The following is a 17,956-nucleotide window of genomic DNA, read 5'->3' as shown; positions in this document are numbered from 1 at the left end:
TTCATGGAATTTATTATCTTAAATTAGATATCACAACTAATGATATGGAAATAATGAATCAAAGACAGATGTATTCTATAATTAGTTCGGTTATTATATACTGTATATATCTATATTAATATTGTAATATAATTCGCTTAATGATAAAAATGGTAAAATGATAATGCGTTTACATAAATAATAATTATAAATGATTAATACTGGGATTTTTCATAAAAAATTTGCCTTGAAATAAAATATTAAAATTCTACGAAAATTTGAAAATTTGAAAAAAAAAATCAAAGGTTATTTGATCGCAGAGGCAGGCGATCCATATCCTCCTGTGTGACTGCGTGCTTAGATATTGACTTCAAGATAACCGGTTCTTGTAGTAACTGACGGCAATTGTATAGGCTTGATAACGGTCTTGGTGATACTGCAAGGCATTCTTGTCTCTCCTTGCCGCGGCGCAGTTCTTTCTTCCTGTTTCGACATGTTCCAACAGGTTTACCAGTTCCTCAATATCTCGTTCGATACCGATTCTCTCAGATTCGATGCTGTAATCCTCTGAAAAATTGGTTGACTAATATAATAAGTTTATATTAATAACATACTGGACATTGTTAATTAAATTATATAACCGATGTAGGCTTCCCTAACATTTAAGAAAACATGCATGTTTAAAATAATTTAAAAGAGGGTGACTTTCTGTATCACATAATGCCAGTTCGTCATATTCAACATGTATAGCTTCTATTACTGTTTTTTTTTAAAAAAAAAAAAGAATGGCACATTTCAATTAAGAAAATCGGTCCAGAATTTTTAATCTGAAGTTAATCTTACAAAAAATCATCAAGCATTTATAAAAGAATTTTTTTTCAAAACCATTTTACGTAATACATTTTTTTTCTCACGATGATCTCCCTATATTTTGATTCGACAATTACGCGTTTTATGATCCGACATAAATCTTTCTAGAGAAAATTGTTCAAAAAAATCAAATACGAAAATTCATACAATAAATTCGTTTTCATAACTAGGCTATAAAATTTCCTTTTCTACATTGAATCCAAACTTTCATTATTTGTAAACAAAATTCAAATTTACAAACTTTTATTAAAAAATTTCGTTATTGTCACGAAATTCTTATTATTCATTAAACGTTCCTTCCATTTATATTAAAGGATAAAACCTTTCCTTTCTTCGATTTCGTTCATATTTGGGTAGAATTATGAAGATTTTGGCCTACACTCCAATTGAATGACCATAAACGAAGATTTATCAAAAATATTATTATATAAAATTCATTAAAATAATCGAAAGAGAGTTCGATACAGCTCTTGCTTTTAATTGCATATTATGATGGAATTAATAATTTCAACTTGTTTTCTTTTTTTAAAATTTCCAAGAACTTGGTGATAAAATCTAATAAAGTTATCTATTAACAGAAATACAAAATTTGCATTTTCATTAGTTCTATTCATTCATTTGTGACTTATAATCATTTCAATATTATAAAACCTCTCGTTCCGTGAATTGTGATACAAGTGTACAATCATTTTTGTTGTTATCAACTTACTGTAAATAATATATTGAAAAAATATTTTATTTGATTTATTGTGAAACGTTTTTTCCCGTGATTTATTCCTTTTTGGACGAATTATTCTAAATTTCATATGTTGATTGTTGCAATTTTTTTTTATCATGTGACAATAGAATATCAATTATTTTTTATTGGGGATCCTCCTGAAATCCCGACAACCATAATCCCGATGTAATAAAATCTTGACACTCCTATTCCCGACTAAGATAATATCCTGAATGATTAAAATACTGAAAGTATTATATCCCGAATAGTCCAAAATCTGGAATTCAAAATTCCCGAAAGTTCAAGTTACTGATGAGTCAAAATCCCGACACAATAATAACTCCTTAAGAAAAAAAAATTTTTTCATGTAACCATTTATGTAATAATATCGTAGTGATTGCACAATTGCAAGGAGTTATTATGTCAATTACTACTGCGTGATCTCACTATTAATCTGATCAGAATTAACTTTTAATCCTGATCATAAAGTCTCCTTTGTTTTAGACAAAAACTTTCCTCATTGTAAAACACTTTTCATAAACCTTAATTTTCTTCATTATAATTTAACCATATAACTTCTTGTAATAATGGATGAGGTTTGTGATATTGTACCTTCAAATAAGGGAAATAATAAAATCAATGTTCGAGGTTATTTGATGGTAAAGGAACGGAACCGTGAGGCAATATTTTACTGGTGTTGTGCAAAAAGAAAATCAGAAGGGTGTAAAGGCCGTGCTGTAACAACCTTATGTAATAACTTGCATTATCTTCGAAGTTGTACTGATCATAATCACGCACCTCAAGCAAGTGATGCTGGAGTCGCAAAACTTACTGCTCAGATCAAGCGTCAAGCTTCTGAAACAAGAGATAAACCCGCAAAAATAATTCAAGATAATATTATTAGTATTCCAGAAGAAATTCATCCTTACATCCCATCACCTAATGCTCTTCGTAGAACAATTAGCCGTGTTAGAAAATCAGAAATGCCACCTCAGCCACAAAATATTACTGAAATAAACATACCAGAATCACTTTGTCATACATTGCATGGAAATATTTTCCTAGTTAAAGATTATATGGTTGGTCAAGAACGAATCCTTCTATTTACTACAAGAGAAAATATCCAGCACTTAGCTAATGCATTATTTTGGATTATGAACGGAACATTTAAGACTGTTCCTACCATATTCCATCAAATGTACACAATACACGCACCTGTTGGTGCTGAAGACAATTCTAGGATTCTTCCACTGGTGTATGCACTTATGACTCGTAAATCTGAGGTGCTATACAGGTGGTTATTTGAAAATTTAATTGAGTTTGCCGAAGATAATGATATTGAATTAAAGCCACAAAGTATCATTACTGATTTTGAGTTGGCAGCAATTAATGTATCACGTAGTAAATTTCCTGATACCAATAATAAAGGATGTTTTTTTCATCTTTGTCAAAATGGGTGGCGGCAAATACAAAGATGTGGATTAGCGATTCAATATGGAAATGATGAGCATTTTAGCATTATGGTACGACATTTATTTGCTTTAGCCTTTTTACCCTCTCAAGAAATACCCGCAGCTTTTAATATTTTAAAACCACAAATGCCTCAAGAGGCCAATGATTTGGTGCAATGGTTTGAAGACAATTATGTTCTTGAGAGAATTCGCCGAGAAATGCGAAATGGCCATGTGGTTCGTTCTGCACTTCCTTTTCCACCACAATTGTGGTCGGTATATGACTCTATCCAATTGGGGATTCCAAGAACCCAAAATGTAGTTGAGGCATGGCATCGTAGATGGGAAGTTCTGGTTGGTGAATCCATGTAGGACTTTTCACTATTATTAATGAGATTCAAAGAGAACAGCAGCAGGTTGAGCTTCAAATTGAATGTATTATACGTGGAGAACAAAGAAAGAAGCAGAAAAAAGTTTGGATTGAAAGAGAAAATAGGATTATGTCAATTATTAATGAGCGAAGTAACCGTTCACTTATGGAATTTCTTCGTGGTATTGCCCACAATCTTTCTTTTTAATTTTAAGATGAATTATTTTAGAATTTATATTAGTGAATGGAATTTTACATAGTTATATGTAATATGAGTAGTAATACACAGGTCGAAGGGGCGCCATTGTCCAAAATTCAAAAAATGCAAATTCCCCATTTTCCTGGAAAATGGTGGGAAATTGTGGAAAATGCTGCATTACGCTGAGCAATTTTTTGGAATAGCATTGTTACAACATTGTCCGATTTAGCAAATCTTATGAAATTTTGGGAAAATGCTACATTATATCTCAAATGTAACATTTTTGTAACATTTCGTAACATTGTTATAACATTGTCATTAAAATCAAATTTTGCTTTTTTTTTGTTAAATGTTCCAATTTTCTTGCAAATGGTGCATTTTTATGAAAATTTCACATTTTACCTCAAATGTAATAACATTTAATAAAATTGTTATAACATTGTCAATTAAAATCAAATTTTGCTTTTTTTTTGTCAAATGTTCCAATTTTCTTGCAAATGGTGCATTTTTATGAAAATGCCACATTTTATCTTCAATGTGATATCATTGTAACAACATTTCATAAAATTGTTATAACATTGTCAATTAAATTCAAATTTTGTCAAATATTCCGATTTTCTTGCAAATGGTGTATTTTTTAATGAAAATTCTATATTTTCTGTCAAATGTTGCATATTTTCAGCAAATTTTACGTTTTTTTGGTCAAAATGTTTCATTTTCGTCAGAATGTTAAGATTTTACATTTTTTTTTGAAAATGCTCAGTAATATAGCATTACACTGGAAAATGTAGCATTTCACCAAATTACACTAAAAAGCATCACAATTATCTCATTTTTTGGAAAATTCCACATTACATTAAATTATACTAAAAAATGTAGCACTATACTAGATTATGCGGCATTGCACTAAAAAATACCACAATTACACTAGACAATGTAGCATTACACTAAAAAGTACCACAATTATCATATTTTTTAGAAAATTTCGTGTTATGCTGGAAAATGTAACATTATGCTAGAAAATTCAGAATTGCACTAAAAAATACCACAATTGCACTAGACAATGTAGCATTACACTAAAAAGTACCACAATTATCATTTTTTTTTTAAAAAATTTCGCGTTATACTGGAAAATGTAACATTATGCTAGAAAATGCGGAATTGCACTAAAAAACGCGGAATTGCACTAAAAAACACAAAAAAATACTACAATTACATTGGATAACGTAGCATTACACTTAATTACATTAAAAATTGATGATAATTTTTATTTATTTAATTACGTACATTATTAAATTTATAATATTTATATTTTAAACGCATTATTTAACATTAAACACATTGTTAATATAACACGATGTGTTGTGATGTAATTTAATACTAAACCTTACTACTGAAGACTCCCTCTTTTTGTCACTATAAACAGGCGGAGGGAGCAGCAATGGCTCTCCCCTATAGGTACTTTATGACCTCTACCTGTTTACAGAGGAGGGGCTTTTCGTAAAGTATTAGTTAATAGATATATATATATATATATATAATATATATATATACATCTATTTAAAATTATTAAAATAAAAAAAAAAATTCTGGGGCGGGGGAAAGCCCCTATTTATATAAAATTATATATCACGTGCGTCACGTGATATTACTTAATAATTACCGCAGCTTCAGCTGCGGTATAACGAAAAAAAAAATTAAGCTTTTTTTAGCAAAAGCTTAATTTTTTTTTCTCACGTCCTCTTTCTTTCTTCCCTTTCCCTTTCCCTTTCATTCCCTTTCCCTTTCCCTTTCGTTCTCCCCCTCCCTTTCGTTCCATTTTCCCTTTCCCTTTCTCCTCCTCCCTTTTCGTTTCATTTCCCCCTTTTCTCCCTCCATTTTCCCTTTCCCTTTCGTTCTCTTCCTCCCTTTTCGTTTCATTTCCCTTCCCTTCGCCCTTTTCCCCTCTCTTTCTCTCCCCTTCCCCTTTCCCTTCCCGGAAAATTCCAACGAAATGGTAAGTTTCGAAGCGTTCGCTTCGAAACTTTTAATATATTTTTTTTAATTTCTTTTAGGAAACGTTTCTAACGCTTCCTATACTCTCTTTTTTTTTAGATCTCGATATTCGATTTCGGAAATTTAGGAAATTAAGGGTAAGTTTCGAAGCGAGTTCACTTCAAAACAGTGTTTTTTTTTTAATTTCTTTAGGAAACGTATCTAACGTTTCTTATTTTTTTTTTGTGTAGGTCCTTCGGCATGCTTCTTTGGGATTCGAAATGGTAAGTTTCGAAGCATATGTTCGAAACTTTTTGAAAATTTTTAATTTCTTTAGGAAACTTTTCTAACGTTTCCTTTCTTTCTTTTTTTGTGTAGGTCTTTCGGTATTCGACTTCGGGAAGCAAGGAACTGAAAGGGTAAGTTTCAAAGCGTTTCGCTTCGAAACTTTTTAAAAAAAATTATTTTTTTTTAATTTTTTGTAAGGAAACGTTTCTAACGTTTCCTATTTTTTTTTTGTAGAGATTTTTCGATATTCGACTTTAGAAGGCGAATCGGTAAGTTTCGAAGCGTGTTGTTGTACGCTTCGAAACTTTTAAGAAAAAAATTTTTTTCTTTTTTTTGTAAGGAAACGTTTCTAAGTTTCCTTTTTCTTTTTGTAGGAACGCCGGACGTTTGGATGATGAGTTCGAAATGAACCGGTAAGTTTCGCAACATTGTGTTGCGAAACTTTATTTTTATTTATTTCTTTTTAAGAAACGTTAACTAACGTTTCTTTATTTTACTTTTTGTAGGTTCCGGACGTTAGGATGATGGTAAGTTTCGCAATATTACATTGCGAAACTTAATTTTTATTTTTTTTATTATAAGAAACGTTTATATTAACGTTTCTTTTTTACTTTTTGTAGGTTCCGGACGTTAGAATGATAAAAACGAACTGGTAAGTTTCGCAATGTTACATTGCGATACTTAATTTTTTATTTTTTTTTTATTAAAAGAAACGTTAACTAACGTTTCTTTCCTTCTTTTTGTAGGTTCTGGACGTTTGGATGAAACGACCCAGTGAGTTTTGCAACGAATCGTTGCGAAACTTAATTTATTGTTTTTTTTTAAAGAAACGATATTAAACGTTTCTTTCCTTTACTTTTTGTAGGAACGCCGGAACGAATTCACGAACCAGACTTTGGGTGGAAGGTAATAAAGGAAAATTTGTTTTTGTTTATATTTTTTTCTTTATTTCTTAACGAAACGTTAACTAACGTTTCAATTTTTTTTATAGATCACCTTAACATCCACTTCTGCCAAATTGGAACTAAAATGGTTAAGAAGTTCAAAAAGAAAGTGCTTGGCAAAGGTGAATGAATTGAAGAACCCATCCAAGTAATTGGAGGAGACAAAGGAAACTCCGGGCATTTGGTGGGGTGTTCTTTTATTATATAACGAAACATTATTTAAGTTTCGTTTATTTTTTGTTTTTTTATAGGTTAAAGGAATGAAAGGGAAAGGTGAGAACGAAAGGAAAGAGAAAGATGAGAACGAAAGGGAAAGGTGAAAAACGAAAGGGGAATGTGAAAAATGAAAGGGAAAGGTGAAAAATGTAAAGGAAAAGAGAAAACGAAAGAGAAGACGAAAGGGAAGGGTGAGAACGAAAGGGAAAGGGAAAACGAAAGGGAATATTTCGAAGGTATACTTCGAAATTTTTTTATTTTATTTTTCAACGAAGTGTTTATTAACGCTTCATTTTTTTTTTTTTAGGTTCGGCGGCCATTGGACAGACCAGAATTCAATATTTCGAAGGTATACTTCAAAATATTTTTTATTTTTATTTTTTTCAACGAAACGGTTATTAATGTTTCGTTTTTTTTTCTTTTTTAGGTTCAGCAGCTCATTGGACGTATGGAATTCAACATTTCAAAGGTATGTAACTTCGAAATATTTCTTTAATTTAATTTTTTTCACGAAACATAAATTAATGTTTCATTTTTTTTCTTTTTTAGGTTCAGCGGCTTATTGGACGTATGGAATTCAACATTTCGAAGGTATATAACTTCGAAATGTTTCTTTAATTTAATTTTTTTCATGAAACATAAATTAATGTTTCGTTTTTTTTCTTTTTTAGGTTCAGCGGCTTATTGGACGTATGGAATTCAACATTTCGAAGGTATATAACTTCGAAATGTTTCTTTAATTTAATTTTTTTCATGAAACATAAATTAATGTTTCGTTTTTTTTTCTTTTTTAGGTTCAGGCGGCTTATTGGACGTATGGAATTCAACATTTCGAAGGTATATAACTTCGAAATGTTTCTTTAATTTATTTTTTTTTACGAAATGTATATTAATGTTTCATTTTTTTTCTTTTTTAGGTTTTCTATTTTGGCACTGGTGCGGATTATCCATAGATTATCGGATATCTGATAAATATAGATTATCGTTAAATAATAATAATTGTGCATTTATTAATAAATAAAATTATAATAGATTATAAATCAGTGTTTTAAATTGTCATGGCGTTTACACTAAATTGTTTAAAATTATTACTAAATTTCGCTCAATTGTCCAAAAATTTCACTCAATTATCTGAAATTATTGCAAAATTTCACTAAATTATCTTCGAAAATGTTGCATTTATATCGTTTACACTCAATTGTCCAAAATCGGTAAAACATTTTCACTCAATTGTCCGAAATTATCCTAAATTTCACTAAATTATTCAAAAATCTAGCTAACATTTACCAAAAAAATGCAAAATTCACCACAATTTTCCACAATTTGTATTACGTTTGCACAACATTGCTGAAAAATTCACCTAAATTTTCAACAATTTACATAATATTACTAAAAATACACTACAATTTACCACTATTTGCATTACGTTTGCATAACATTACTAAAAATTTAACTAAATTTACCACAATTTGCACTTCGTTTGCATAGCATTACTAAAAATTTAACTAAATTCACCACAATTTACATTATGTTTACATAACATTACTAAAAATTTAACTAAATTCACCACAATTTGCACTTCGTTTGCATAGCATTACTAAAAATTTAACTAAATTCACCACAATTTACATTACGTTTACATATAATTACTAAAAATTTAACTAAATTCACCACAATTTGCACTTCGTTTACATAACATTACTAAAAATTTAACTAAATTCACCACAATTTGCACTTCGTTTGCATAAAATTACTAAAAATTTGCCTAAAATTCACCACAATTTACATTAAGTTTGCATAAAATTACTAAAAATTTAACTAAATTCACCACAATTTACACTTCGTTTGCATAACATTACTAAAAATTTGCCTAAAATTTCCCACAATTTAATGATAATTTACTGAAAAATTTCTCAACATTTGAATTAGGAATTCTGTAGGAATTCCGCCATTTTGACAAAATTTGCCAAATTGTAAGTCCTCCATTATCCCAAAATTGTAACACAATTTACCTCAATTTACCGGGATAATTCTCAATTTGCCAGAAAAATTCCAGGCAAATTTTGCGACAATGACATCTGTTCGACCTGTGATAGTCTGTATTGCTAGATTAATTTATGCTAGATTAGCTTATGCAAATAAATATACTGTAACATGTAAGTCATAAATCAAAATTGCAATTTTTATGAATTTTATTCATTAAATTTATTAATTTAAATTTGAAATCAAAGTGCATATGTATGATTGTATTAATTGCCGCAAATTATATAATCAGTAGGAAATGATCTTCCTAGTAAACAAAAATCAAACAGATACTTAAAATATAATATTGTGTCGGGATTTTGACTCATCAGTAACTTGAACTTTCAGGAAATTTAAATACTGGATTTTAGACCATTCGGGATATGATACTTTCGGGATTTTGATCGTTCAGTATATTGTCTTAGTCGGGAATATGTGCCTCAGGATTTTATTATATCGGGATTGTGCTTGTCGGGATTTCGTGGTAAACCCTTTTTATTGTAATAACCTTTATAATTCCGGCCAAGATCATAAATAATGCAGACCAAAAAAATCCAAATTCTTTGATTTATAATGAGGATATAACAAGGAGATTCCATGAGTTTGTACTAGGCGTCTATAAACAATTACGCAGATATGCAAGTGAGAGAACAATAGGTTCAGTTGATATCATATGCAATTCATTACGATAATAAAATTCCGTAAAAAGAAAAAGATGAATCAAAAAAATAAATATTATATATTTTTTAAAAATCAATTAAATTGATGCAAACGTATGTGAAACATTACAGGAAATGTATCGCATAATTTTACCACACAAAAAATAATTCATATGAATTTTTTATTTTATTATTTATTTTTATTTTTATTTTTTTTTAAAAAAAAAAATTTGGCCCAAAGTAAAGTAATTTCTTATCAAATGAATGAATACAAATGAACAAATTTAGATAAATTATTACTTTTTTAAAAATAATGTGTAATTTCTCTTATATTGATGCATTAAAATATCATTCCGATCATGGTATCATACAAATACAATAGATCTACATGCATAGATACATTTAAAAAAAACACGATATCAGATATATCAGATAAAAGTATCGTTTCGCACATCATGTTCAGTTTATTTGGTGTATCAATTCATTAATTAACTTTTAACATTTTTTTTATAACTTTTCAGTTTTAATTAAATAAATCAAATATTGATTATCTTACGAAAATCTAAAAAAAAATGATTTCAAATATAGAATAAGAACATGAATTAATCAATTGATTATCCAAATATATTTATTTTGATCATAAAACATGTAAATAAAAACAATTCAGAGAGAATTTTCTTTCGAAATCATTCGGCGCAAACTTCCGATAAGTCATTAAATTAATTGCAACGTTTTAATAATTTGTTTTCAAAAGTCAACTGATATTTTTTTTTTTATAACACGAATAATTTTTTATTCGATTTACTTTATTATGCAAAATTTATGTTAATAAATACAAAAATGGTTTAGCTTCTTTAATACATATTGCGTAAATCACATATTTACATGTATGATAAAGAAATTTAGGGTATAAATGTTATGCCCCAAGTTGACGATGTGCCCCAAATCAACGATCGGCCTAAATTATCGGCCTACCTTCATAATGCCTTAAGAATTTTTCTAGCATTACTTTTCACATATAGTAATCATCGATGATTATCGTCAATTTGGGGCATATTGAGATTTGGGGCACAACATAAATAATGTGATTTTTTGCTATCTTTTCTCTTCAAACTCCTCTCGCAATCAAAAAAAAAATAATTTCAAAAAACCAAATAAAGTATCTTCCAATATCTTCTTCTATAAAATAAACATTTTACTTCTTGGAGTCCTATAAAAAATTTTTTGGAAAATTGATCATGTCAGAGTTTTTTTGGAATGAAAACGTGATGCGGGAGAAAATACCAATTGGTAAATGTTCTTAAATTTCATTATTTATTATTAATCTTTTTTTTGCAACATTAATTTTATTAATATATAAATTAAATAGGGCCACGAACTTCTAAGGAACAAAGTGAAAACGGCATTACTGTTTCGCTTTCTTATTTTGTGAAAATAAAAAATTTCAAAATGGCATTTTTTTTTCACAAAGTAAGAAAGCGAAAAAAATTTATGAGGGCTTGTAAAAAACGAATAAGCTTTATCTTTAAGAAGAGGGGGAATAAGAATACGTGGAAGATTCTTTCTCCTGTTTACAAGTGGTCTGAAAATGCTGTTAAAACTTTAAAACCTGAAAAAAGTTATTTAAGTGAGATTGAAAATTTCCAAAGATTAATTCAAATGTTATTATTTAAACTGATTATTGATAATGAAGCAAATTTACATACTCTTGAATTCGAGATCCATTGTGGTACTCGGAATTCTTATTTCAATAATATTTTAGAAAAAAAAAATAGAGTATATTAAGTATTGAAAGTAATATATGCAAAAAAAAATGTTATTCAAGGAAGATGTTCTAAGCCATCTTTACTCTTCTCAGCGAGTAAAGATCTTTCCATACGTTTATAGAACCTCAAGACCATGCAGACTGTCGCCATCTTTGCCGAAGAATGTGTAGTAGGGATAGTCATAATATTTAGTCATAGTAATATTTAGTTATTTTATTATTTATTTATATGGTATTAAAGAAACGGTAAATAAACAATAAAAAAATAATAAACTAAGTATTTTAAATGAGTTCATCTACTGCAAGGGCTAAGATAAATCAAATTTTCGTGTTCGACAAAAAAAGTCGTATTGATTGACTGTGTAGAAGTAGTAGATTTGAAAGTAATACATGCAAAAAAAGATAAAAAAAAAAATGTTACGTTCTAAGCCATCTTTACACTCATCCTAACAATTTTAACATTTTTAAACTCGCCGTTGTCGAAGCGGTAACCGCATCATAACAATTAGAGGAAGTTTGTATCGCAGCTTGAGAAGCATAACGGGAATTCGGTGAAAGATTCGGTACTACTAGTAAGGTACCCTCTATAACCAATTTTTTTCCGTAATATTATAAGTCTTCAAAAATGCACAATGTTATGTGTTTATTAATTATTGGGAATAATACGATTGGCTTTAGAATAAATGTAAGCTAAAGATTCGAACTTTCTACTATTTCTTCATTACAATATTTACATGTTACAGTCAAACCTTTATATAACGATATGTCGGGACATATATAAAATTTTTAGAAAATATCGTTATATCAAAGTTATACCGATATTTATATGTCCTCACATATAGTGGGAAAATAAAATTTTATCGGTATATCAAGTTTTTAATAGTATATCGGTATATCAAATATCGGTATATCGAGGTTAGACTGTAGTTGGTTCCGGAAGGATGATATTTAATTGTCCTTTTTCAATAAAAGTGAAGGATATTATTACGTAATTTTTTAAGGGTGGCCCGTGGCTGTGTAGCAAAAATCTTGCGTTACGCTTAATAATAAATCATGTGATTATTCTATCTTACATGGGTGTCATTCCCACCACGATTGTTCAAAACTACGGCCTTGGCGGAAGTCTCCTGATCATTCTCAATTATACGTTTTTTGGGACTTTTGTTTTTGTCTGATACACTATATTCATCAAACTTTGCATGACTTGATGCATCATTTCCATTATTTCTCGAAAACTGACGCGTTTCGCGTTTCGATGTCTATAATCCAATATGGCGTGATTTGAGTAAAATAATTCATGTATTTCTCATCTTCATTTTTGACTTTTTTTTGTTAATATAATCTTTGAAATTCGCGAAAATGTCTTCTTGTTTTATATACGCGGAGCCTGGTCTATGATGCTTCTTCTTATCGTTATTCTCCTACGATATTCTCTTCTACGAAATTCGAATGTTCAAATGTTGGTTTTCTCGGTAATTTATATGAAGGCAATATGACATTATTTTTTGATTAAAAGGCTTTCTGATTCAATCGGTAAAAAATTGGCCATTACTTTATATAATTGTATCCACCCTAACCCAGTAACTTCGCACCATTATCCTTATAACACTAAAAGACTAAAGTGAACTATTTCCTTGTGAATGTTACATATCCTTAGTCCTATTCTAAAAACGGTCATAATATAATTAACACTTTTTTCTAAAAATATACTGCCTTTGCGAAAGACTTACGCTCAACTATACGGGACATACACTCTTCGTTGTTGTTCAATCCTCAATAGTAATTAATAAATAAATTGCTTTAAAAAACTATTACATACATTTGATATAGTAGTTCATAATTTCGTTTTTCTAGTTGTGTTGTTAATAAAACGAACGTAAATTTGATCAATAAATAACATACTTTATATAAAATATTACGTCAGTTACGCTAATTAAGTCATTGTTAAAAGTAAATCTACACTAATAGTTCTCTTGTTGGTCGATTAAATGTTCAATTGAATATAATTATATTTCTGGGAGGGCTTACAGCAAAGTAAGGGCATATAAAAAACGCCATATCTGTTATTAAAAAAATCCAGAAAATTTTTTTATACCATCCCCATATCAATTGTTAAAGATGATGTGATCTTGATAACATCGCCACATAAAAAAACGAGGCTGTACGCGGGAAACATATTTAAAATTAGAAATTCCGTATGAATTCCGTCTAAAAATTTTATGGGGCAAACCTTATTATTTATGTACTCGTATGATTGTATTACAGAGCGAAACCTTAACAGGTAATATTAACTATTAACTTGGGGTTTCAGCTGAAAATGGTATGATAGAGAGGGTAAAATCGTAATTTTTTTTTTTAAAAAAAAATATTTATAAATCTATTCTTCAAGTCGATTGTAGATAATTAAATTTTAATCTTTTCAAATATTGACTTACATCCGACGTAAGATGAGTGAAAAAGAAAATCTTAAAGACAAAAGTCTAACAAAACTAGAACTTGAGTTAAAACGTCAAATTTTCAAACAAAATCAAATTTTTTCAAATATTACTAAAATCTTCAAAATGTCTTACCAAATGTGTGCAAATTTCATCAATACTCCTTATAATAATATTCCTCTTGATAAATGCCATCCTTACTGAGCCATTCACCTTTCAATATTTATCACAAGATGGCCAAAGGTGGATGCTCTGAAATTTATACAGCAGCATATCAATTACAATATTTTATTAAGAAAAGCACTAAGTCAGACCTTTTTTAAAGTCATACAGTAAACAAGATTTGGAAACACATATGTCTACTCCTAAAAGGAAAAAAATTTTATCAAACAACGATATGAAGAAACTGAATATGGATCTGATTGAAAATATTAATCAAAATCTTAATTATCAAATAGTATGCTAATAGATTTTATGGAAAAAAATTAACTTTAGAAGAACATGAATGTCAAAAAATGTTTGAATTAGAAGAAAAAAAATTAACTCAACAATACGAGTTAGAAAAGAGTAAATTGGAAATAGAAAAATTACGTGCTGAAAATGGAAAAGTTAAATTAGCAGCTAAGGTGCAAACAAAACCCTTAAAGAAGTTGTACTCTGCCTCCCCGCGAATCGAGTAAGAGACATTACTGATACGAATGAAATTTTAAATGCTCTTGCCAAATTTTGCCCAAACATTGAGCTCTTCGCGATTCTGGTATAATTACAGAAAAATTGGAATAACGGTACATCTAAAGGAGGATCAATGCATGATAAACAAAAGATGGATAATAATGAAGATATTAAAGCGGAATTAACAAAAATCACTAATAAAGAAATGCGGCACAGTAAAACATATTATAATGATTGTATGTCACAAGAGTTACAGTTTATTATATATATATATTTTATATATTTATTTATAAGGTCGTTCCTTATCAGTCGGGATAAGGAATGGGTGGCTTCGTAGGGTATAAGTGAGGGTTTGTCCTTGGATAAGGATGGGCGAAGAGTTTCAATTAGTGTCATTATTCTTTTGAATGTATAGGACCTTTTTTATTGTTTACTCTCCTGCTTTTACATAAAATAAATATATATTTATTTATATACATCCTTTATATCATTATATCATTATAACTTAATATTGAAGATACTTGTTCATTAATCATATTTTTATTCATATTGTAAAAATATACTGATACTTAAAATATCATATTTGTTATAGTTTAAACTAAAAATTTTATGAATATAGGCATTTGTTTTTTGCAAATAAACAATCTTGAATTTTAAAAGTTGAATTATTAATGAAAATTAAATAGCAATGAAAAGCTTGTTATAGTGAACCCTTAGTTCCAACCATTTTCGTTCACTATATAACAAATAAATATTCACAAAAATGAAAGATTTCTTAGTAAACCTTATATTAATACAATAAAAAGTTTCTTTACTATGGTAGATAGGGGAATCAGTGGTTCTTTTTAGTTTGTATTATTTGTATCAATGGTTTTTGTCTGTTTAATAAATTGATTTACAATCTTAACACAAAAAAAAAAAATAAAAAGTTTCTTTTAATAAAAGTATTTAATTTTTAATTTTAAAGTATTAAGGATTTCCAATTCTGTGTATATTTAGACCAATATAATTTCTTTATCTGATAATAGTTCTATTGGCATTTCATAATATAATCTTGTAAATTTACGGTAATAATAAAGTGAAATATATCTAATTCTAATTTTTGTATTAAAGTGATTTGTAAACAATATACCTAATGATTTTACATGATATTCACTATAACAAATGGGTGCTTTGCAATAGAAAGGAACAAAACTACCAAAAAAAAACAAAAATGAGTTAATATAAAATCTGAATAAATTATAGCATTTAGAATATTTTTGGCATATAAAAGAAATTTAAACTTTTTTAGTAGTTTCGTCCCTTTCTACTGCAAAGCGTCCAAATATAAATTTATAATATACATTTTATATAAAATTCTTAAAAAGTTCACTATATCTAATATTGAGATTTTATTAGTAAGTTTACTATAACAAATAAGATTTATTAGTAAGTGAATTGGGAAAATAAAAAAAGTTTACTATAAGCCAAAATTTACTATAACAAGCTTTACTATAACAAGAATTAACTTTTTATAATAATACTAAAATTATATCAAGTTTTAAAATACAGTAAATTTAATTTACTAAATAATTTTACTAGGCAAATTTTAATTATATAACTATTGACTAAAGTAATTAACTAATTATTAATAAAATTATATTTTAATATTTATATTTAATAAAAGATATATAGTGGTGATCACCTATAAATCATACTAATATTATGTGATTTCAAATTTTTATAAATTATAAATTAAATAGAAAAAAAAAACTAAACTGATAAAATGATAGAGCAATATGTAGTAAAAATTTCTATCAAGTTATTTTATAGAATTTAATAAGAATTTTAATTAATATTTAGGTTAAAGTTGGATAATTTTAATAAATAGCAATAATAAAAACATAAAATTTTAAACTAGTTTACATGTAATTTTTATAAATTTTACAAAAATTCCATAAGAATTCCATGTAATATAGCAAAAAAAAATTTTGCCACTTATGCAACAATTATTATATTTTAACAAAGTACTTTAAAAATAAGTTATATAATATAAATAATGAAATTTTAAATTTCAGATTTTGTTGCGTATAGATAACCACTATCATAATACAGTCAACTCTTCTTATAACGAATTTTGATATAACGAATTTTATAATATAACGGATCTTCAGTATGGTACAGATTTTAACATATGAAAAAAATCTCATTATACCGAATTTTACTAATTAAATGCTATATACCGTTTAATGAAGTAAATTTTATAAACCGTATATGAAAAATAGGACCCCAGATATCTAATATAAAGGTCATAATGGACTTTTGGCCAAAAACACCCTTTTTGCTGAAACTCAAAAAATCGTTTTTTGTAAATATCTCGGCATCCAGTGATTCAATTTTAATGAACTTTTTTTTATTTTGTAGCCCTCATTTAGATCTACAATTTTAAAAAAAGTTCATCAAAATTGGACCACTGGATGCCGAGATATTTACAAAAAACGATTTTTTAAACCCTGAAAAATGGGCCAATCTGCCGAAAGTGTGACTTATGACCTGTTTTGGAGATATCTGGGGTCCTTGAAAAATACCCCTTTTAATAACGAATTTTCTTTTATAACAAATTTTTTTCAATATAATGAAGATATTTTGTGTAACTTGCATTTTTGCATTATAAGATACAATTATTATACGACAATATACCATAATACACAAAAATTTTCCAGGTTATACTAGATTTTCCCATCATATTAACGAATATTCCTATAACGAAGGCCTAATCAGCCTGGATGCCAACTTCGTTATATTAAGAGTTGACTGTAAAAAAATAAAAGATACTATTAAAAAATATTTAATAAAATATTTATATAATATTTATAATTGAAAATTATTAGCAGTGATTGTTACTATAATAGTATTAAGATACACTTTTGGTTTGAATTAAAATTTACTAATAAAATACTGATCAGCATTATATTATAAATCTACCATTGATGATATTTAGTAATATCTTTTATAATTAAATAAAATTAAAATAAAATTGCTCATAAAGTATATTTTTGCATTGCATATTGTTACTTTATAAAGTAAGGTTATAGTTTTACACCCACCTGCCAAAAATATCTGGACATTTCTAAAAAATGACCATTAAATCACATTATTTATTTTGATGTCCAGTGATCAGAATTTAATGATTTATAATTCATTGAATTCGTCTAATTGAGATATATCTAACCACAGTATTTTCAAGTCTGTAAGTTCAATAGATCAGAAGTTATCGTTAAATGTCTAAAAACAGTAAAATTCAAATAACTTTTGATCTATTAATCCTAGAAACATGAAAATAATAGATACAATGTACCTTAATAAGACAAATCTAATGAATCATATTTCATCTTTCTAAGTTTAATAGAAAAGA

General features: G+C 27.9%; 2 protein-coding genes across 2 annotated transcripts; both read left to right on the top strand.

Moving 5' to 3' along the window:
- Positions 1-7,136: 7,136 nt before the first annotated feature.
- OCT59_001441 (uncharacterized protein) lies at positions 7,137-7,978 on the top strand (the record flags this gene model as incomplete). Its single annotated transcript, XM_066139570.1, has 7 exons — positions 7,137-7,245; positions 7,317-7,358; positions 7,437-7,478; positions 7,559-7,600; positions 7,681-7,722; positions 7,804-7,846; positions 7,927-7,978. 7 exons carry the CDS (start codon positions 7,137-7,139, stop codon positions 7,976-7,978), a joined length of 372 nt encoding a protein of 123 aa, XP_065988965.1.
- A 6,145-nt stretch (positions 7,979-14,123) lies between these two features.
- OCT59_001440 (uncharacterized protein) lies at positions 14,124-14,906 on the top strand (the record flags this gene model as incomplete). Its single annotated transcript, XM_066139569.1, has 4 exons — positions 14,124-14,197; positions 14,360-14,516; positions 14,660-14,798; positions 14,857-14,906. 4 exons carry the CDS (start codon positions 14,124-14,126, stop codon positions 14,904-14,906), a joined length of 420 nt encoding a protein of 139 aa, XP_065988964.1.
- Between the last annotated feature and the right edge of the window lie 3,050 nt (positions 14,907-17,956).

The sequence above is a fragment of the Rhizophagus irregularis genome, chromosome 1 (genome assembly GCF_026210795.1).
Source record: "Rhizophagus irregularis chromosome 1, complete sequence".
NCBI lineage: Eukaryota > Fungi > Glomeromycota > Glomeromycetes > Glomerales > Glomeraceae > Rhizophagus > Rhizophagus irregularis.
Note: the sequence above shows the minus strand (reverse complement) of the source record. Positions and strands in the feature narration are given on the sequence as shown.